Source organism: Mobula birostris, chromosome 1, assembly GCF_030028105.1.
Source record: "Mobula birostris isolate sMobBir1 chromosome 1, sMobBir1.hap1, whole genome shotgun sequence".
Lineage (NCBI taxonomy): Eukaryota > Metazoa > Chordata > Chondrichthyes > Myliobatiformes > Myliobatidae > Mobula > Mobula birostris.
Genome location: NC_092370.1, coordinates 167992885 through 168016773, shown reverse-complemented (window position 1 = coordinate 168016773; position 23889 = coordinate 167992885). Strand labels below are relative to the sequence as shown.

General features: G+C 39.8%; 1 protein-coding gene across 6 annotated transcripts in view; it reads left to right on the top strand.

Annotated features, from left to right (window-relative positions):
* pcnx1 (pecanex 1) overlaps positions 1-23889 on the top strand; it is a 253752-nt gene that overhangs the window by 162619 nt on the left and 67244 nt on the right. For all 6 annotated transcript variants that reach the window (XM_072265724.1, XM_072265689.1, XM_072265683.1 and 3 more), the window contains 4 exons: positions 7722-7893; positions 11702-11812; positions 12088-12179; positions 20777-20886. In XM_072265724.1, coding sequence (XP_072121825.1) covers positions 7722-7893; positions 11702-11812; positions 12088-12179; positions 20777-20886 — 485 coding nt within the window. The remainder of the gene's footprint in view (positions 1-7721; positions 7894-11701; positions 11813-12087; positions 12180-20776; positions 20887-23889) is intronic.

Below are 23889 nucleotides of genomic sequence, written 5' to 3'. Positions count from 1 at the left end.
GTTGTCCATGGGAATGGTACCGGAGGATTGGAGGGAGGCAAATGTTGTCCTCTTGTTCAAAAAAAGGTAGTAGGGATAGTTCGGGTAATTATAGACCAGTGAGCCTTATGTCTGTGATGGGAAAGCTGTTGGAAAAGATTCTTAAAGATAGGATCTGTAGGCATTTAGAGAATCATGGTCTGATCACGGACAGTCAGCATGGCTTTGTGAAGGGCAGATCATGTTTAACAAGCCTGATAGAGTTCCTTGAGGAGGTGACCAGGCATATAGATGAGGGTAGTGCACGGTAGGCTTATTCAGAAAGTCAGAAGGCATGGGATCCTGGGAAGTTTGGCCAGGTGGATTCAGAACTGGCTTGTCTGCAGAAAGCAGAGTGTCGTGGTGGAGGGAGTACATTTGGATTGGAGGGTTGTGACTAGTGGTGTCCCACAAGGATCTGTTCTGGGGCCTCTACTTCTCGTGATTTTTATTAACGACCTGGATGTGGGGGTAGAAGGGTGGGTTGGCAAGTTTGCAGACGACACAAAGGTTGGTGGTGTTGTGGACAGTGTAGAGGATTGTCGAAGATTGCGGAGAGACATTGATAGGATGCAGAAGTGGGCTGAGAAGTGGCAGATGGAGTTCAACCCAGAGAAGTGTGAGGTGGTCCACTTTGGAAGGACAAACTCCAAGGCAGAGTACAAAGTAAATGGCAGGATATTTGGAAGTGTGGAGGAGCAGAGGGATCTGGGGATACATGTCCACAGATCCCTGAAAGTTGCCTCACAGGTGGATAGGGTAGTTAAGAAAGCTTATGGAGTGTTAGCTTTCATAAGTCGAGGGATAGAATTTAAGAGTTGCAGGGTAATGATGCAGCTCTATAAAACTCTGGTTAGGCCACACTTGGAGTACTGTTTCCATTTCTGGTCACCTCACTATAGGAAGGATGTGGAAGCATTGGAAAGGGTACACAGGAGGTTTACCAGGATGCTGCCTGGTTTAGAGAGTATGCATTATGTTCAGAGATTAAGGGAGCTGGGGCTTTACTCTCTGGGAGAGAAGGAGGATGAGAGGAGACATGATAGAGGTATACAAGATATTAAGAGAAATAGATAGAGTGGACAGCCAGCACCTCTTCCCCAGGGCACCGCTGCTCAATACAAAAGGACATGGCTTTAAGGTAAGGGGTGGAAAGTTCAAGGGGGATATTAGAGGAAGGTTTTTAGTCAGAGAGTGGTTGGTGCGTGGAATGCACTGCCTGGGTCAGTGGTGGAGGCAGACACTAGTGAAATTTAAGAGACTACTATACAGGTATATGGAGGAATTTAAGATGGGGGGTTATATGGGAGGCAGGGTTTAAGGGTCGGCACAACATTGTGGGCCGAAGGGCCGGTACTGTGCTGTGTTGTTCTATGTTCTATGTGCAATGTAACTAGAAGACATTCTGAGTTGCATCTAAAATAGTTGCAGTCAGAAATTGCAACCAATTGCTTGAAGTGTTTGGATATTTATTTTGCTGTTCATTGCATTACTCACGACCTAAGACTCTTTCCCCCCTCCCATCCAACAATATTAACATTTGTGTTGTTTGAGACCTGCTAGGTCTTGTCTAATAGCTTTAGTAAAGAGTATGCACCCTCCCAATGTGCTCTGGGAAAACTCAGAATCAGGTTTAATATCTTTGTCACATGTCGTGAAATTTGTTGTTATGCGACAGCAGTACATTGCAATACATAATAAAATCTGTGATTTACAGTATGAGTAAAAGTTAAATTAAATAACTTAGTGCAAAAGAGGGGAAAATAATTATTGGGTCCTTCAGAAACATTTCCTGGTCAATGAGGATAGGTTCATCCTGTTCGTTTTAATTTTATTTTTATTTTTTATTTTGAGATACAGTATGGTAATGGCTATTCTAGCCCAATGAGCCTGTGCCACCCAATTAACCTACCAACCTGCCTGTATGTCTTCGCAATGTGGCAGGAAATCGGAGCACCCGGAGGAAACCTATGCTGTCAAAGGGAGAACGTACAAAATCCTTACACAGAGTAGCGAGAATTGAACCCAGTTTGCTGGCGCTGTAACAGGCTTGTGCTAACCAATATGCTGCCACGCTGCCCCATGTGTGACTTGCATTTGCTCTTAGAGAGTCATAAAATTGTGCAGCATAACAATGGTCAAAAACAAATTGCTTGGTCAGGCAATAATTGTGCAGGGCAAGAAATGGTCAATGCTGCCTGATCAACTGAGTCCTCTATCAATTTGCTTTTTTGCTACAGACATGATCTTTCTAGCCTACCTTGTCCAAGCTGACCTGCTTGTTCATCTGCACTAATTTCATTCGCCTCCATTAGGGCTGCATCCTTCTGTGTCTCCGTATTTTAAGTGCAGGTCTAAGTTCCTCTTAAAAAGTAATAATATTTGATTTCATCACCTCCGCTGGTAACATATTCCAGAAATCAATCACATGACTTCATAATATCAGGGAAATTTATGCAACTTCAGACACCATTGAACAGCCATCTGAAACTTTCCCAAATTAGGCAACACTGAGCAGCAAGTCGAAAGCTTGTTAGATACTTTAACCAGCAGAAGGGGACAGAATAGACAGGAGATGGTAAGCTCAAAGAACAAGGCAGTGGATACATATTTGGAAGGGGAGCATCAACTTGAGGGTGTGAACTAGCCCAGCTTTTTCCCTTGTTTCATAAGGAAGAAGTCCTCTGGCTGCCTTTAAAGCAAAACACTATAGTCATTAGTGCTTGTGCATCATTTCGGGCATCTGTGGGTGATGCCAAAGAGGATTTTGTACTTTGACCATGAAAAAACTTCAGCCTCTCGAGGGAGACAAATTGACTTTTGTGGGTAATATCAATGCCAGTGTTGGAAACGATGCAAATCTCTGGAAAGGTATAAATAAGCAGGAAGGCAGAAGGGAAAGCTCCAAATATGTTGTCTTCTGACAAATTACTGCAGTACAGGCTAAACATAGGCAATGCCATGTTTTGCAAGAAGTATAACCACAAAACTGGCTATGTCATTGGTATATGCCATTGTCTGAATGAAAGTTTAAGAATTTCTACATCAGACATGCCATAATATATATATCTAGTAGATGTCATAGTCATACTTTATTGATCCCAGGGGAAATTGGTTTTCGTTACAGTTGCACCATAAATAATAAATAGTAATAAAACCATAAATAGTTAAATAGTAGTATATAAATTATGCCAGTAAATTATGAAATAAGTCCAGGAGCAGCCTGTTGGCTCAGAGTGTCTGACCCTCCAAGGGTGGAGTTGTAAAGTTTGATGGCCACAGGCAGGAATGACTTTCTATGACGCTCTGTGCTGCATCTCGGTGGAATGAGTCTCTGGCTGAATGTACTCCTGTGTCCACCCAGTACATTATGTAGTGGATGGGAGACATTGACCAAGATGGCATGCAACTTAGACAGCATCCTCTTTTCAGACACCACCGTGAGAGAGTCCAGTTCCATCCCCACAACATCACTGGTCTTACGGATGAGTTTGTTGATTCTGTTGGTGTCTGCTACCCTCAGCCTGCTGCCCCAGCACACAACAGCAAACATGATAGCACTGGCCACCACAGACTCGTAGAACATCCTCAGCATCGTCCGGCAGATGTTAAAGGACCTCAGTCTCCTCAGGAAATAGAGACGACTCTGACCCTTCTTGTAGACAGCCTCAGTGTTCTTTGACCAGTCCAGTTTATTGTCAGTTGGTATCCCCAGGTATTTGTAATCCTCCACCACGTCCACACTGGTTGGAAACTGGATGGGGACACCGGTACCTTAGCTCTCCTCAGGTCTACCACCAGCTCCTTAGTCTTTTTCACATTAAGCTGCAGATAATTCTGCTCACACCATGTGACAAAGTTTCCTCCCGTAGCCCTGTACTCAGCCTCATCTCCCTTGCTGATGCATCCAACTATGGCAGAGTCATCAGAAAACTTTTTTGTCACATGGGATTGATTGTCACATAATCCATTATGTTAGTCCTATCATTCTGGCCCAAGAATTACCACTGGAAAATTGAAGTCTCAAAGATTCTGTAATGAAAACTGTTCTCCCATTATGACCTGTAGATAAACTGGTGATTGCACCAGCAAGAACTGCAGTGCCTGGATTAACCAGAAGTTTGTCAAAATCAGTACCTGTGAAAAGGCCCATGTTATCTATTCTAAGACTGATTTGATGAAATCCAGGACCTAATTAACTACATCACAGGTGCTCTTGATGGGAAAACTTCATCACACCTCAAAGTATGATGTGATGTGACTCCTGAAGATCAACAGAAAGCTCATTGATACCCAGGACATGCATGATTCTTCTTCATTGTTGAGACTATCCACAGCCAAGAACTTATCAAAACTGGAGAGGTTGTCACCAGCTGTTGGAACCAAACACTTTGAAGACCTCCTCTGCTGAGACTCTGTCCTTAACTCTATCCCACAGAGCACTGACCAGCCTACTGTCATTGTCACTCCATACTGACGACAAGTTTAAAAGGTTGTGCGGTCTCCTGTGTATTTTTTTCTTGGGGACAGAGATGATGAAATATGGAGCAAATAAACTGCTGGAAAAACTTGGTGGGTCAGGCAGCAGTTGTGGAGGGAAATGGACAGTCAACTTTTCAGGCTGAGAAAGAGAACAAGGTGAAGAGGATTAGTGGAACAAAAGCTAGCAGTTGGTTGGTGGATCCAGGTGAGAAGGGCTGATAACCAGACTGAAAGAGGGAAGAATGGAAATATCAACATAGGTGGCAAGGTGAGAGGTGGAAGGTGAAAAAGGGCTGCAGATGATTGAATCTAAAAAGAAAGGAAGGTGGAGTATGGAATCAAATAAGGGGGTTGTGGTGGGCAGTTTCCATGTTCATTCCTGACTGTTTGAGCTTCTGCTGATAGTTCAGGTTTATTTCTATGTCCCACAGAGGTGCAGGTAGGTTAACTGGTAAATTCACTCTTGGTGGATGTAAAAGTTAAAAAAAGTTAAGAATGTGCTGATGAGAAGTTAGAGTTATAGGGAAATAAAGGGGCCTCTTTCTGTGCCATGTGTTAATTAAAAATGACAGACCTTTGGGGCAAGGAGTGTCTCTGCCTAAAGATCTAATACTTTACAGGTATTTCCAACATAAATTCGAAACCTCATCTCTCACATCTTGGAAACGAGGGGCATATCTGAGAACCTCAAAACTTATGATAATATTCAAGAAAGAATCTAACTACACAGACCCCATTCTGGGTTTTGATAGCCAGGTTAGCCCCAAATTAACATGTAGGTGAAGAGCAGGAAAATTAGGTAATTGTTCTGGGCTTAATAATGTGGTTAATCATTGAAGTTGATATCAAAATAGAGATCTAGAATTATCAACCTATAATGCCAAAGTTGGGAGTTCATTTCTTCACACAGCAACTTTGTTTTTTCATATTGATAAATGTTCATAATGTAACTATACTTTCATAAATTAATATTGGACACAGCGATTAATTGCTCTAATAAAGGCTGAGATTAAAAATCACAGTTTTTGCAATGTTAAAAAAGAAATTTTTATTGATTTGATCTTCTTAAGAAATTATTTCTGCCTTTCTTTCACTCTAGCGTTTTAGTTACTTTTTTCAAGCATACAAATGTCCACATTTTAGCAGCCAAAAATACGACATTATTTTGTGGCCTCTGAAAATTATGAGGTTGCGGGGGAGTTGTACTCCATGGTTCAAATTAGGACTTTAAAATTAGCTTGGAAATCTGATAGTTTTTAACATATGCCTTCCTGTTGCTGGGTTAAGATCAATAAATCATAACTAAAATGGTGTTTTTAAATTAATTAGGATTTAAATAAATAAATTTATTATTTAATTAAATTTGCTTCTTAAAACAGTTTGCTTTTATAGCTTTTATAATCACAAACAAGAGAAGATGCTGGAAATCCAAGCAACACACACAAAATGCTGGGGGAGTTCAGCAGGCCAGGCAGCATCTATGGAAAAGCGTACAGTTGATGTTTCGGGCTGAGAACCTTCATCAGGACCCACCCGATCCTCCCGCCACTCCACTAGGGATAGAGTTCCACTTGTCCTCTCCTACCACCCCACCGGCCTCCACATCTAGCACATAATTCTTCATAACTTCGGCTATCTTCAGCGGGATCCCAATTCTAAGCATATCTTTCCCTCCCCGCCACTTGCTGCTTTCTGCAGGGATCACTCCCTACACAACTCTCTTGTCCATTTGGCCCTCCCTACTGATCTCCTTCCTGGTACTTACCTTTGCAAGCGGGACAAGTGCTACACTTGCCCCTGCACCTATTCTCTCACTACCATTCAGGACACCAAACAGTCCTTCCAAGTGAGACGACATTTCTCTTGTGAGTCTATTGGGGGGGGGGGGGGGTCATCGATTGCTGGTGGTCCTGGTGTGGCTGTATATCAAGGAGACCGCTCAGCCGAGCACCTAGGATCCGTCCACCAGAAAAAGCAGGATCTCCAAGTGGCCACCCATTTTAATTCCACTTCCCATTCCCATTCCAGCATGTTGGTCTGTGGCATCCTCTACTGTTGCGATGAGGCTATACTCCGGTTGGAGGAGCAACACCTTGTATTCCATCTAGGTAGCCTCCAACCTGATGGCATGAACATCGATTACTCAAACTTCCGGTAATGACCCCCCCCCCCCCCCCACGCCACACACACACCTTTTCTTCCAAATTCCCATTTCCCCCTCTCACTTTATCTCCTTACCTGCTGATCACCTCTCTTTGGTGCTCCTCCCCCTTTTCTTTCTTCCATGGCCTTCTGTCCTCTCTTATCAGATTCCCCTTTCTCCAGCCATGTATCTCTTCCACCAAACAACTTCCCCAGTTCTTTACTTCACTCCTCCTTCCCTTCCTGGTTTCACTTATCACCTTGTGGTTCTTCCTTCCCTCTTCCTACTCTCTTACTCGGACTCCCATCTTTTTCTCCAGTCCTGATGAAGGGTCTCGGCCTGAAACAGTGACTGTTTACTCTTTTCCATAGATGCTGTCTGGCCTGCTGAGTTCCTCCAGCATTTTGTGTGTGTTGCTTTTTTAATGTTCTCATTTCATAGTTTTTGAAGATTAGTATTTTGGTTTTTTCATTGGTTTTGACTTGGTAGAGTGCAGTATTAATGCCGCTTTTAACAGTGTACAGCAGTTTCTGCAGTGAATCAGCATGGAAGTATTTCAACACTGGAACTCCGTTCTGGTCTGACTTGGCAATGCAACCTTATGAAAGTTTTTGAGATGAGATTCTCACAGTGCTCAATTTGAATCACATGGAATGTAAGTCAATAATTACAGTGCCCTAGTAACATATGAATGATCCTTTAATTAAAACACTAAGTACCTCGTAGCCATCAATGGGGATTCTGCTCGTATCTATAAGCCCTCATACACTCTATGGTACAATGTAAATATGCTACGTGTACACAGCTGTTTAGGCAGCATCTGAAGGAGATGCAGGACAGAGCTGAAGCAAGGTCTTGCATCTGTGACACTAACTCTTCATCAGAAAATTGCATGCATTTTCAGCTTTGGTGTATTTAGTTTGTGTTAGACAGAGTATAATTCCAGCCAAGTAATATCATTGATGTCTTCTTGGCTTTACCCCATATTCTATCGTTGGTGTTAAGTTTCAAATCAGTAATACAGAGTCTCATCTACTTATAGCTAAGTGACAGTTATTCAATTTTTCTTCCCTTCTAGGGTCATAATCGGATTATAGCCTACAGTAGGCCTGTCTATTTCTGTGTATGCTGTGGCCTGATCTGGCTGTTGGATTATGGGAATAAACATACATCAGGAACAAGATTTAAGTTGTATGGAGTTGCTTTTACCAGTCCTTTACTCTTGGCTTCTGCCAGGGATCTTGTCATGGGTAAGGAATAGTGGATCAAAAGTTTATGAAGATCTGGGGGGAAAAGGCTTTTAATCTTTTAAAGATCTATTTAATAGACCTACAAACTAGCTCTTCCAATTCTATATAACATATGCGTTTTGTTTTTTTTAATTGTAAATTAAACTGATTGATATCATGTTCAACAGTTTTAAATTGTGATGATTTATTAGAAACATTCCCTTAAAAAGTCTCTTGTCTGACAATTTAATTGATTTCTTGATATATATTTTAAAAACTTGCATTAAGTGACATTCACTTCAAAACTTGGCATTACATTGTCCCCAAAGGAAATATTGATTTTAACAATTACATATTTTTAATCTGGACATTGAGCAGTTGATGATGGTCCTATATATGTTAAATAAAAATGTTCTAGTTTAATGATTTTCCACTTCACTGCTAAAAAAAAATTATAAACGTGGTGACTCCCATGTTACATTGGGGTTGCTTTTCTGGAAACAGTGTGTATCACAAATTTCAGTAATGCAAACCCTCTTTACCCACAGAATCTCATGTTATAATTGGGATGCATTCTTACAAGGTGTTTTTCTCTCATAATAAGCCATTTTATCAGCGATGACAAAGTGACCTTACCAGCATTATTTAGCTGATGAGTAAGCAAGCCTTGTGGAATTGGTAAGGGTTCAGGGAGTTAGGATTATCAGGGAAAGGGATGGGATTTGAAGATTGGGGTTTAAGGAAGAAATATGTTTGGGGAAAAGCGTCATTGGTTAAAGTGCAGTGACCTCATGGATGAAAGGGTTACTTCAAAGACCTGGTGTAAGAGTCTGTTGTGGCCAACATGACTCCCCATGCTGTAGTGTGTCAGAGAAAATGCTTTGCGGATGAAGAGCATGGCAGTCCTACATTCTTAAGACTCTGCCCATATGCCCTTGCACCTTTGGGCTGGAGGAGGCATGGTAAGGGAGGGATTCACCGGTCACTGACATCCTAATTGACATGCTGATGACACATCTAAATCTTACTCTCCCATGGTATTGAGTGATTAAAAATAAAAATAGTTGGAATTTTGTTGTTGTTTTTGTATTTTGTGTTTGTTTTACTTATTTCCATAAGTATTGAGAACAAATGTTATTCCCGATCGCAGGTTTGGTGTAGTCATTTATAAATTCCATGAGGGTGAATTTCATTACCCACACTGCTGTTACATGGAGGTCACCTGTGCACCAATGTTGGGAAGTGCATTTTAGATTGCTTGTTTTACCAAAATGTTCATACAATGATTTCAAGTGAGAAAGGACAGAAAATTACAGATTTTCTTTTTTGTCATCAATGTTCCATTGAAATTGACTAATGAAGATGGTGGTACCTTCTCTCAATAAAGTAAATGTATAAATTGAGCATTTATCCTCAACTATTAATGTTCTTGACCTCTCACACCTATTCTGCAATTTTAATGTAAAATTATGTGTGATGCACTTTGGGAACTATCATCTTAAGCAGCTTAGTTTAGGTTTTATACACTGGAACCCACTGTGATTGCCAAATATAAAAGAAGAGAGATGGACATACTGTAAGAATAGATATAGATAGTGTAAAAGTGCTGACAACTAAGGAAGTAATATCAGTGAAATTGCTACACATGCACAAAATGGATAAATGATAAAATAAAATTTTCTTGAAAATCACAGAAGATAGATGTGTATTGCCAGCTTGGTCCTTTGATATTTTTGCTAGCATAGATTTCAGTAGTTACTAGATGTTAGCAGAAATAGGATCATTGATTTAGCTACAGCTTAATTCCCTATGTATTCTAATGAGAAACCTGGTTTACAGGAACAATATAGACTGAGGTTCTCGCTTTGTAGCCACGGTTCTTAGTCACCGTTACAGGACTAGGAAATGTAAGTACTTTGAACAAAAGCATAGTGAGTTAATCCAGTATTGTAACATTCCTGAACTATGTTGTTAAAGAATTTTTAAATTGTATGTAAACCATGGAGGTTTATTGGCATTATTAAGTAGGTTTTCTGTAAATTAGTGTTGAACTGAACCCTGTGCACAAAGCACAAAATGCTGGTCTTACAGCATATCATATTATTGGATCTGATCATTGGAATTGTTAATTGATCATTTTTCTAGCACATGTTAAAAGACAACCATCAGCATTTGAAAAGCATAATTTAATGCAGACAGCAAGTTTAAAAAGAATTTTGGTTCCATAACAATATTGTAGTCAAATATCATCCAAGTGTATGGGATTGAGTGGGATCCAGGATCAACCATGATGGAATGGTGGAGCAGACTCGATGGGCTGAATGGCCTAATTCTGCTTCTATGTCTTATGGTCTAATTCCTCCAGACCCATTACGTTATATGGATCATACTCATTAAAAGAGAATACTATGGATTTTAAGAATTTACATAGTTGAAATTACTATTGGTACCAAATTAGTGTGATGGGAGAAATGGAGAGAAGAGGATATAGTTAAATAACTATGAATTATGGCAAATCTACAGGGTAAATACTGTTGGTAAATAGCAGTATGAGGAAATGGGTTGTGGAAGTAGTTCAATATTTAAAATCTGAAAGAAAATGAGGGGAATGTGCATCGCAGGATAATATTTTAGATGAATAGATCAGAAGAGAGATAACCAGATTGATAAAGTAGTATAATAATGTGTTCAATAGTTTATTTTCTATCTACAAACATTAGGGATAATGGTTGGGTTGAGTTGTTCTCTGATCATCTCCTCTTATGGTGATAAAACATGTGCAAGTAAATAGTCAAGATCAGAGAGCAACTCAACCCAACCATCAGCCACGCAAGCCACACATCTTTCGAATTATTTCCAACTGGGGGTAATGGTAAAGAGGTAATAAACAAATGAATGTGCAATTCTAAAAGGTCACTCGTAATTCCTTTCCTTCAGTTAAAATAAAATACTTAACCAAGTCTTTCTTCATAATTTAATAGCTTAAACTGAAGATTTGAAGATCATTCAGATGTATGATTCCAGATTTCAGGCCAGGGACTCCATGATGGGAAGATGGCTATACTAAAAAAGTGAACCGTGGAATCATACATTTAGGTGATCTTCAAATCTTCAGTTTGTGGGATTAAAGTATGAAGAAAGACTTGGTGAAGTATTTTATTTTAAACAAGAAAAGGAACTTAAGAGTGACCTTTTAGAAATAGTCACTTTTATGAAGAATTGTAACTTGTAGTTTAATTTAAGTATAGTGAGGAGAAAACTTGAGACTGCAGGATGATTATGGAAGTGAAATGAAGGCAAGGCTAAAAAATAAATTCCTTCTATAGTACCTGGTTAAAAGATGATTTTTCATTAGCTAACTATTATTGAATGGAAAGACTGATTTATTTTTTGAAAAATGAATTAAAAAGCATTTTATTAAAACAAGGGTGGAACAAAAGGGAGAAGTGTGAGGAGTAGCCCCTGAAAAGATCAGTAATAGATTCAAGAGGGGGAAATTAACAATTATTGTACAATATATCTAGTACCAGTAATAGTTGTAGTAAGACGTAACTCTTACTTCATCTGGATAGTGCTAGGAGTGCCAGTGACACCCCTGATATCTGATAGCTTTGTGCCAAGAATGAACCTATGTCCACTTTTTAGACTAAAGTACAGGAAGTGTACCCGCACTGGTTAACTTCAGCTGCAAAGAATAGTGAGATGGTTGTTCCTCTCCTGTCTCCATTGCTGGTATGTGAAACACAGCATTCTCTTATTTGTTTTCTAATATCTACAGTGAATTTTAGTTATGTTCATGTCTTATTGACATTTTCTTTTCTCTTTGTAGCTTTTACTCTATGTTTTCCAGTGATATTCTTCATTGGCTTGCTTCCACAAGTAAATACATTTGTGATGTATCTTTGTGAACAATTCGATATTCATGTGTTTGGTGGAAATGGTAAGCATTCTGATACTTGTAAAAAAATCTTCAAAACAAATTATTAAACATTTGCACATGTAGTTTCCATTTTCATTTGTCTGATGGTTTCACAAAACATTGCAATTATATGGTTATGCATCACCTTTGAATACAATGTCATTCATTGTATTTGATCCTAAATATTTTGTATTTAAGTACAAGTTCTAATAAATTTGATCCAAGATAGCCAATGTAACATTTGGATGTAATTTTTAGGAAATATGGAATTGTCTCTTGTGTTTATATTTTTTCAGCTACCACAAATCTTCTTGCATCACTCTTCGGTTTCATTCGTAGTGTCTTGGCCATAGCTTTGCTATATGGACTGTGTTATGGTGCGCTGAGGGTAGGTGCTTCTTATTAATCTCTTTTTTTGAAGGTGTTGAAAGTCATTGCTCTCATCAGCAACTGTTCTTAAGAATTAGAAGTTCAACTTCAGGGTTATCATCTGGAGCACTTTTAAAGCAGATACACCATTTTATTTCTAAATTAAGAGTTTCATTGTTGCTAAATTTATAGGATGTTTATCATGCATGTTGATTTGACTGAGACTGTGTGATCAATGAGTCAAGCATTACCCTCAGAAAGTTGTTCTGATACACCTGTTGGAGTTGTCCTTTGCACAAAGATGGCTGTGATTCTTGGAGGGCAATTATTCAAGCTCCAGAATACCACTTTAGCAATTCCTTAATGTGGTGTTATAGAGCCAACTATTTTTAGCTAATTGCATCAGTGGTCTGCCATTACAAAATAAGGAACAGAATTGTCCACTAATGATTACACAATTTTCAATTCCAAATGTAACTCTTCAGAAAATGAAACATTTCCTATCTGCTTAAAACACCTGTCTTCTATCATTTCGGATCTCCCCCTCCCACTCCCACTTTCAAATCTCTTACTATCTCTTCTTTCAATTAGTCCTGACAAAGGGTCTCGGCCCAAAACATCGACTATACCTCTTCCTATAGTTGCTGCCTGACCTGCTGTGTTCCACCAGCATTTTGTGTGTGTTGCTTGAATTTCCAGCATCTACAGATTTCCTCATGTTTGCATTCAGATGGATAACATTCAGCAAGTGCTGATAAACACCAATAAATTCATGCCACAAGTGTACCCGGCAATGACCATTTCTGATACCACCTGCTCCAAGAAATGACCTTCAAGTTTGTTGCTGTTGTTCTGCGATCAACATTCTGGGGATCTTTATAGGAAACTTGACTGGATTAGCTGCATGATTACTACAGCTACAAGTACAGATGAGAGCTGGGGAACATCCTGCTGTAAGTGACTCACATCCTGACTGTCCAAAGCTTTTCCATTATTTGGGTGACCTGAGTGGGGTATGATGTAATCATCTGTACTTACCTGGATCTGCAACTCTAGAAATACTGACGAAGCTTGACACCATCCAAGGCAAAGCAGTCTGCAAACCGGCCTCAAAAAACAATCCCAGGATTACTTTACCACAAATTCAGTCTTGCTGCATTTCATCTTTTACAAAATACATTGTAATGTTGGTCAAACTTACTGAATTGCACCTCCATGACCTGGATCGACACTTGATGTCATGTGGAGGCTTGCACGCTTCAAGGACTCCCATCAGGCGATGTCATCTCAGGGCCACCCATGTTGGAATGGCTATGGAGGAGATGCCATATGAAGATCAATCCAATCTCGGCTCCCAAGCGGACATGCTTGTGTCTGCCCCTCTTGGGCCGCACTTCAATTAGAAGTGTGAATGCCATACAAAACAACAACAAACTGAATTGCACATCCTAGATATCAAACTTTTATTACTAACTAACACAGTACAAGCAATCACTAGGTACAGTGCAGTGGTTCAAAAAGACAGCCTGCCCTCACTTTATCAAGTGTGCGTAGGGATCAGAAATAAATGTTGGCTTTTCCAACACCTACAGATTTTTTAAAAAATATTTTAAAAAATCATTTTAAGAAGGAATACAGATTGTGCTTATTATTTGGGGCTCTCAGCTGTGGTCTTAGTGTCATGCAAAGTTTTATAGCAATGAAACTCCAGCCATTTATCTTTCCTAGAAAACTTTGCAAATAATGAGCCAGAAATAAATGAGAAAATGTGGGGAATCCAGACAACTTTCAGCTTGTCTGTCAAACTAAACCTGACAGATGTACACAGGGGGATATTTTCTGCTGGTTCTGTAATATAACTTTTGTGCTTTTAATAAATGAAAGTGGTTTTAGTCTTTAAAGCTATTTCAGGATATGTTAACAAAAAATAGAAGTTAATGGTGTGTTGTCAACTTTTTAACAATACTTAAACTTTGAATATCTTACAGTTTTAATTATTTTATTTATTTACTGATACAGAGGCCCTTCCTGCCCCTTGAGCCATGACCTGTCAACCATGATTTTAACCCTAAACTAATCACAGGACAATTTACAATAACTAATTAACCTACCTGGATACGAGGAAATCTGCAGATGCTGGAAATTCAAGCGACACACACAAAAAATGCTGGTGAACGCAGCAGGCCAGGCAGCATCTATAGGAAGAGGTACAGTCGACGTTTCGGGCTGGGACCCTTCGTCAGGACTAACTGAAAGAAGAGATAGTAAGAGATTTGAAAGTGGGAGGGGGAGATCTGAAATGTTAGGAGAAGACAGGAAGAGGAAGGGTGGAATTAAAAGCTGGCAAGTTGATTGGCAAAAGGGATACCAGACTGAAGAAGGGTGAGGATCATGGGAAGGAAAACCTGGGGGGAGAGAGAAGGGGTAAAGGGGAGCCGGAGGGTGGAGAGCAGGCAAGGAGTTATAGTGAGAGGGACAGAGGGAGAAAAAGGAGAGAGAGGGAAAAAAATATATATATATTAAATAAATAAATAAGGGATAACCTGTCTGGTGTGTATGGGCTGTGGGAGGAAAGTGGAGCACCTAGGGAAAACCCATGCATTCCACAGGGAGGACGTACAGACTCATTACAAATGACATCAGAATTGAACTCCAAACTCCAACGCACGGAGCTGTAATAATGTCACACTAACCACTATGCTACCATGGTCCCTGGTCCCCTACTTTATTGCGCTCTCATTTTGATAGATAATTCTTTCACTGATGTGTCAGTATGGTGCCATGCAAAATCAAAGAAAAACTGAAACTATATCTGCACTACAATTGAGCATAATAAATCTCATTATATTTTTGAATGGAAAATGTAATAACAGAATTAATTTCTTTGTCATCCACATTCCATTGAGACTGACTTAATGAAGGTGGTACCTTCTCTCAATAAAGTAAATGCATAAATTATTTTTCCATTTGTGGGGATGGAATAAACTGATAATATTTTAAATTATGAAGAATAAATGTTAAGATGACATTTATTAATTTTTAGTGATGGAATATGGCTGAAAAATGTGGGAGTTAAGGACATGGTTTGAGGGGATGAGGTATCAATGTTCTTGTTAAGAGATATATTTAAAGGCCTGAGAGCTCTTTTAAATCTCAACAGTGACTTAGTTTCAACAGCTGAATTCAAACTGGAAATCAGGGTGGCACAGTAGTGTGGTGGTTAGTGTAACACTATTACAGCATCAATAACCTGAGTTCATCTTGGCTGCTGTCTAGAAGGAGTTTGTACATTCTCTCTGTGACCACATGGGTTTCCTCCCACATTCCAAAGACTAGATTAATTAGTTATATGGGTGTAATTGGGCGGCGTCGACTCATTGGGCTGAAAGGGCCTGTTACTGTGCTGTATCTCTAATTTTGTTTTTAAATTGCTGATGCCAGAATAGTAGGAGGAGGGTTATGGGGTCAGAGTTTGCAGCCTGAAAGCAGGTCCTTTAGCTGATTGTATCCATGATGGCCATCGAGTATTTATCTGTACTAATCATATTTCCCAGCATTTGAGCTCAGCCTTCTCTGCTCATCTAAATACTATATAAATGTTGTAAGAATACATGCTTATACTACTGACTTGGGTACAGCATTCCAGCTTTCAGCCATCTTCACAGTGAGAAAAAAAAATCCTCAAATTTCTGCCCTTCGTCTTAAACCTATGCTCTCATATCTGCTAACGGGATAAAATTCTAACCATTTTCTATATCAATGCCTTTCCTAATTTTGTATACTTTAATCGGGTCTTCTGTCAGCATCCTTTGCTCCAAGGAAAATAAACCAAGCCTATCCAGTTTCTCCTCTCAGCTGAAATGATTTATCCTCGGCACTTTCATGGTAAATCTCCTCTGCACTCTTTGTGGTGCATTTATATTCTTCCTATCATGTTGCCTCCAGAATCACACATGGTACTTCAACTTCGCCCTAACTAATGTTTTTTGTTGTTGATAACATCCCAACTCTTGTGTCCTATGACTTGGCTAATGAAGACAAATATTCAGCTACCTATAAACCACAATGTCTTCAATAACATACTTACCTACCTCTGGGAAAAATTTAATCAATTAGTCAAGCAGGATCTTCCCTTGGTAAAGTCTTCCCGACTATCCTTGATTAATCCATGACTCTCAAATCTACATTAATATTTTGTCTCAGAACTTTTTCACAGTAATTTCACTTTGACTGATGTTTGATATGCTTGCTTGTAATTAAGTGGGCACCCTCGAATAAAGGTTTCATATTCACAGTCCTATAATCACCTCTAGCCACACTAGAGGTACGAGAAAATTTGAAGAATTGTGTTAGAGCCACAGCAATCTGCTTTCTTTACCTCCTGTATAGCAAGTAGTGCATGTTCCCTTTAAGAAAGCACAGCTGCCAGGCTGGGCTGCAGGGAATATTGAAACACAGGGCTCTGAGGTCTCAGTGCCCTGCCATCCTCCTGGCTGATGAACAGTCTGTGGAACTGGGAACTGAAAACTAAAAATCTAAGTGCAAGGTTGCAGTATCACAGGAACATGAGGAACTGTGTATTCTGCTTCAGAGACATGGCTCACCCCCAGCATTCCCGCATTAGAATCAGGTTTACTGTAACTGCCATATGTCATGAAATTTGTTGTTTTGCAGCAGCAGTACATTGCAATACATAATATTTTAAAAACCTATAAATTACAATACGAAGTATATATTAAAATATAAATTTAGTGCAAAAAAAGCAAACAAAAGTGAGGTGTTGTACATGAGTTAATTGTCCATTCAGAAATTTGATGGCTGAGGGGAAGAAGCTTTAGGCTCTTTACCACCTTGATGGTAGCAATGAGAAAAAGGCATTCCCTGTTTTTTTTAATTCATTTACAGGATGTGGGCCAGCTAAACCAGCATTTATTGCTCATCCCGAGTTGCCCTTGAGAAGGTGGTGATGAGCTGCCATCTTGAACCGCTGTAGTCCCTGAGGTGTAGGTACACCCACAGTGCTGTTAGGGAGGGAATTCCATGATTTTGACCCAGTGACAATGAAGGAATGGTGATATGTTTCCAAGTCAAGATGGTGAGTGACTTGGAAGGGGATTTTCAAGTAGTGGTGTTCCGAGGTATCTGCTGTTCTCTTCCTTCTTGATGGTAGTGGTCCTGGGTCTGGAAGGTGCTGCCTTAGGAACTTTGGTGTGTTGTTGCAGTGCATCTTGACGATAGTACACACTGCTGTAACTGTTTGTTGATCATGGAGGGATTGGATGTTTGTGGAAAGGGTACCACTCAAGTGGGCTGCCTTGTACCGGCTGGTTTTAATGGAGCTACACTCATCCAGGCAAGTGGCGAGTATTCCGATACACTCCTTACCTGAGCCTTGTAGATGGTGGACAGGCTTTGGGGAGTCAGGAGATGAGTTACATGCTGCAGAATTCCTAGCCTTTCACCTGCTCTGGTAGCCACGATATTCATATGGCTAGACCATTTCAGATTCCTGTCAATAGTAATCCTCAGGATGTTGATAGTTGGGGATTCAGTGATGGTGATGCCACTGAATGTCAAAGGACGATGTTTAGAGCTTCTGTTATTGGAAATGGTCATTGCCTGGCACTTGTGTGGCTGGAATGTTACTTGCTACTTGTCAGCCCAAGCCTGGATGTTGTCCAGGTCCTGCTGCATTTGGGTATGAACTGCTTCACTGTCTGAGGAATCACAAGTGGTGCAGAACATTGTGCATTCATCTGCGAACATTCTCACATCTGACCTTATGACGGAAGGAAGATCATTGATGAAGCAGCTGAAGATGGTTGGTCCTCGGATACTTCCCTGAGGAACTTCTGCAGTGATATCCTGAGGATGAGATGATTGACCTCCAACCACCACAACCATCTTCCCTTATGCCAGCGGAGGGTTTTTCCCTAATTCCCATTAACCCCATTTTAGCTAGGGCACTTTGATGCCATATTTAGTCAAATGCTGCCTTGATGTCGAGGGCCATCACTCTCACCTTACCTCTGGTATGGTATTTAGCTCACTGGTCCATGTTTGGACCGAGGAGGTGATGAGGTCAGGAGCTGAGTGGCCTTGATGGAACCCAAAATGGGAATCTGTAACCAAGTTATTAGATTAGGTTCAACTTTATTGTCATTGTGCCAAGTACAGATACAAAGCCAATGAAATGCAGTTAGCATCTAATCAGAAATGCAAAGAATAGTGTTATTTACAAAATAACTACGAATAAAAAGTAAATGCTACAGCACACAAATATAAAAGTACTGAGACAGTACAATATGCGTGGAGTACTGCTTAGCGTTGTGATGTGAGGTTCAGCAGGGTCACAGCCTCAGGGAAGAAGCTTTTCCTGTGCCTGCTGGTGCGGGAGCGGAGGCTCCTGTAGCGCCTACCAGATGGAAGGAGAGAAAAAAGTCCATGGTTAGGGTGAGATGCATCCTTGATAATGCTTTTCGCCCTGCTCAGGCAGCGTTTATGGTAGATGTTCTCAATGGTGGGCAATTGGGTGCCAATAATCCACTGGGCAGTTTTCACCACACGCTGGAGTGCTTTGCGGTCCGATACGGGACAATTGCCACACCACACTGAGATGCAGTTGGTGAGTATGCTCTCAGTGGTACAGCTGTAAAAGTCCGTCAGTATCCTGGGACAGAGGTGAGCTTTCTTGATTCTCCGCAGGAAATAAAGGCGCTGTTGCGCCTTTTTGATCAGGATGGAAGATTTCAGGGACCTGGTGAGATCCTCGGAAATGTGGACACCAAGGAATTTGAAGCTTGATACACACTCCACTATAGCTCCTGCGTAGGTGCTGCATAATAGCACTGTTGATGACCCCTTCCATTACTTTGCTGATGTAGAGTAGGCTGATAGGGTGGTAATTGGCTGGGTTGGACTTACCACTGCTGATCCATCAGTGAAGACTTCCCTCAACTTCCTCTTCCTGAAATCCGCAAGGTTTGAGATATCCTCCTTCAAAGAAAGGGACTTCCCTTCCTCCTTCATCAACACTGCCCTTACCTACATCTCATCCATTTCGCACATGTCTGCCCTCACCCCATCCTCCCACCACCCTACTAGGGATAGGGTTCCTCTGGTCCTCACCTTCCACCACACCAGTACATAATTCTCTGTAATTTCCACCATCTGAAATGGGATCCCACCAGCAAATGTTTTTCCCCCTCCTCCGCGCACCACCCTGGCCGAATTTCTGCTTTCCGTAGAGATTGTTCCCCATGCAACTCCCTCGTCCATTTATCCCTCCCCAATGATCTCCTTCCTGAAACTTATCCTTGCAAGTGGAACAAGTGCTATACCTGCCACTACACCGCCTCCTTCACTACCATTCAGGGCCCCAAACAGTCCTTCCAGGTGAGGCAAAACTTCACACCTGTGAGTCTGTCCACCTCCTTACCCCCTCGCCATTTCCCTTTCTCACCTTATTTCCTTACCTGCCCATCCACAGAATTCACAATATGAAGTATGTCAGTTATAATGAACCTCTTTCTGATTTTGATCTCATCAAGCCCAAGGATTTACCCATCTTTAAGCCCATTAAGAGATCTAATACCTCCTCATTTCTAACTTTGTTCTAGAATTCCACACTGGGTACTATTCTCCATACTTACTTTAAGCTCCAGTTTTTTTTCTTGCAATATCCTTTAACATCCAAGGTTCCTTGAACATGTGGCCTTAGCAGAAGGTAATGGCCCTGAGCTCTCACTATTTCCTTTTTGAATGCCTCCCACTATCACATGTTCACTTGTTTGCAAGTAGCTACTGCCAGCTCAGTTTTGGCATGTTTAAATCTGGAGATTGATAGGGACTGCAAATTAATTAGATCAGGTTTGTAACTGGAGGAACACAAGTAATTATTTTTGATAATTTGCACCGGTGTAAAGTACTCCACATACCAAGAGTAATAAGTAGCAATAATATCTTGAATGATGTTGAGTTGAAAGAATGCAGTTGATAGAGAACAAGAGTTTTTTTTGTAGATTTGTAATTCAAAATATCCAGTCATATGAGCAGCAACAGACAAGCTCAAAATATATTATAACAGAACTACTAATAAACAAAGTTTTAAAAAAATCGGTGCTCAAGTCAGACGTTCCACCTTCGAATCTATTCTGAGGAAGCCACACAAATTTTATCAGAAAAAGTTGCTTTATTTGAAAATAGAATAAAAGGTTGAGACTGGTGTTAAACAAACTAAATATTGATCTCAGCAGTTTATTCTTCAGGAAAAATAAACAAGGTTCTTCAATTCTTAAAGTATTAAATGCACAAGTAGCAAATATTCTGTGACATTTTTGTTGTAACTGCTTTCTCTTTTTATGAACTATTACAAGTCTGATAATTTTAGTAATTGGCGATGGTTTATTAGCTTTACATTGAATCTTGTGATGCTTTGATGCATAACATAAAGTAACAATTATACCTTTTAGTAGTTACCATTTTTGTTAAATCATCCACCGTGTTTTATCAAATCACATAACCTTAAACCTAATTTGAAATTACAGATGATCTGCAATTAAATATCATATTCATAAATCTAATATCTTGCATTTTTTCTTTGTTGCTATCTTCCAGGATTCTTGGGATGCACAACACATTCCAGTTCTTTTCTCTGTCTTTTGTGGCCTGTTGGTTGCTGTTTCCTATCATTTAAGCAGACAAAGCAGTGACCCCTGTGTACTGATGTAAGTGATTCAGTTTCAAAAAGTAATCTTTCTTGCCATAAGTTCATATAATGGCTGTAGAAAGCTAAAGCTATATGTAACCCCGAGGTACTAATGAAATGTTCTCACAGCTCTCATAAATAAAATAAAATAAGTGACCAAATAATTTATTTTAGTGATATTGGTTGGGGAATAAATACTGATTGGGAATATCTGTCGAAATAGTTCCTTGGAATACCTTTTTTTACCACACCCACCCTATCTAGAAAAATCAATCAAATGTTTCACTAAAAAATGCTAATTTTAAAGTGGACTCACTCAGTTGTTCACTGAAATGATAAGTACAGATTATATGCTTAAATCACTGCGTTTGGTATTGAACTTTGATACTTGCACTGGAACATGACAGCTCAAACCGAGTAAAAAACCAACCACTGGAGGAACTCAGTGATTCAGGCCACATAGTGAAGGCAGAGAAAAGGTCAACGTTGTTGTCAAGATTCTACGTTAGGACCTCGATCAGAAGTCCTCAATACGAAACATTGACTTTCCCTCTGCCTCCACAGATGCTGTCTGACCTGCTGAGTTCCTACAGCAACTTGTTTTTTTTGCTTCAGTATATGGTATCTGCAGTCTCTCATCTCTAGCTAGATGTAGGCATATTTAACTCAAGATCTATTTAAGGTGTAACAAAAGTAGAAAATGTTGGAATAGCTCAACAAGTTGGGCAGCATTTGTAGAGAAAGAAGTTGTGCGTCAGTGATCTTAGAGGAGTTTGTGGCCAATAAATAAAAAATTTTGTCCATCTATTCCATTGAAATTTGTGGTTATTTCTTGGAAAATGAGATGAAAATATATCTTATGGCAAGTGTATCACCTAAACCTGAAATTGAGTTAAGTTCTAAATTAATGCTCAAGTTCTGTAGGTCAATTTGTTTGAAGTAGTTCACAGGTACAGTATATTTGACTGAGAGGATACAGAAGTATTGCAGTAGATCAAACTAAGCCAGGTACGCAGCTATAAGACATTGTTTCCATTTGATGCTTGAGCCTCAGATGTTCAGCTTTTCTTCAATTTACAAAAGGGAGATATTCCCCTCAACAATAAATTGTAAATGAATAAGGCTGAGTGAACTATAATGTGAATATTTTGCTGCAGTGTATTTATAAGTGTGGAGAATGCTGCAGTATTTATAATAGTGAGGGAAATGAAGAACACAAATCCCAAAGAATCAGTAGTGTTATAACTAGAATTTTAACATTGAAGTGGTAAATCCAGGAATACAATTATAAAGGTAGTTACTTTAGGTTGATATTGCAGTAGAAATATCATTTTAGAAACATGAAACTTAGAATACAACTAAATGGACACTACTGCCCTCACTGTGTACATGTACACAGCCATGCAGTGAGCTAAGCAACTTCTCAGAAGTTATTCAAGACAGAAGCTTTCTTCAAGGTTTTTAATGAGATCTCTTTACTATAAAACTACAGAGAGTTAAGTAAAATATATATTAAATTCAATACATGATTATTACGCACCTGAATATATAATACTGTTGAATATTCTCACAACTAATGTTAACCCAGGTGGTAGACATGCACAACGTTCAATAACTATTCTACGTAAACTTGAGTAAGCTCATGATGCAATGGCTTGGAGCATAATACTTCCTTAAAAATATATCTACTAAATATTGCCAAATTTCAATATTGCCAAAACTTAAGAATCACAGATATTGCTGCTTCCAGATTAATGTCTTACCACCGTAAGCTTCAAGTTCATTCAAAACTAGCCCGTGCAGGAAATGATACAATAAACAGCTCACATATAGGCAGTGATATTCATACAAAATGAAGCGTGCCTGTAGCGGCCTAGAGACCAGAACAGATATGCTTGACTCATCAGTGGGTTGATAGAAATTCTGTGGTTTACTTACCTAATCTGATAAATCTGTGAATTACATATTATTTGGCAAATGATAAATTGATTTATTATTGTCATATGTATCAAGAAACGGTGAGAAGCTAGTATGTCATCCACGCATATCATTTCATTATATCTGTACATAGTACATAGTACAAGGAAAACATTTAGTAACGATGCTAAATGTCATGCTACAGTTCCAGAGAAAGTGCAGTGCTTTCAGCTTCAGGTTCCGTGAAGTGATCATCACCAGTAGTCTGTCGTAGTCCATCCACTTGGATGCTATGGCCAGGAAAGCACATATTGCCTCAACTTCCTCAGGAGGCTAAAGAAATTCAGACAAGATGCATGGCTATGATTAAGTAGATTATGAGCTCAAGGCCATCTTATTGTACAAGAGGTCTGTTCAATCGTCTAAAACAACAGGATAGAAGCTGTCGTTGAACCTGATGGTAAATGTTTGCAGCCTTTTAAATCTTCTGCCTGATGGGAGGGAGGAAAACAAACATTTAGGGTGGTGGGGTCCTGGATTATGTTGGCTGCTTTACCAAGACGAGGAGAAATGTAGACAGAGTCCATGGAGGGGAGGCTGGATTCTGTAATAGCATGTACTACATTCACAATTTCTTGTGGTCTTGAACAGAGTAGTTGCCATACTAAGCTGTGATGCATCTGGATAGGGTGCTTTCTGTGATGTATCTGTAAAAATGGAGTATCAACAGGAACACACTGAAGTTTTTTAACCTTCTGAGGACGTAGAGGCATTGATGTGCTTTCTTGGCTGTGGCGTCTATATGATTAAATTAGGACAGACTTTGCCCTTTCCCTTTCAATTAAATCCATGTAGCTATGGTTCAGCTTTAGCTGGTAGTGAAAGTACTGTTCTAAAGAAAGTGGTTTAAAGAAGTTACTTGGCCTTGAAATAATTGGAACATCTGGCTTATGGCCTGAATATCTTGAAGGAAAAAGCAATAGATGTTTTGCTAAAAAAATAGAATTATAGAGTCATAAAGCACTACAGCACTGAAACAGGGCCTTCGGCCCATCTAGTCCGTGTCGATCTGATCTGCCTAGTCCCATCTACCTGCACCTACACC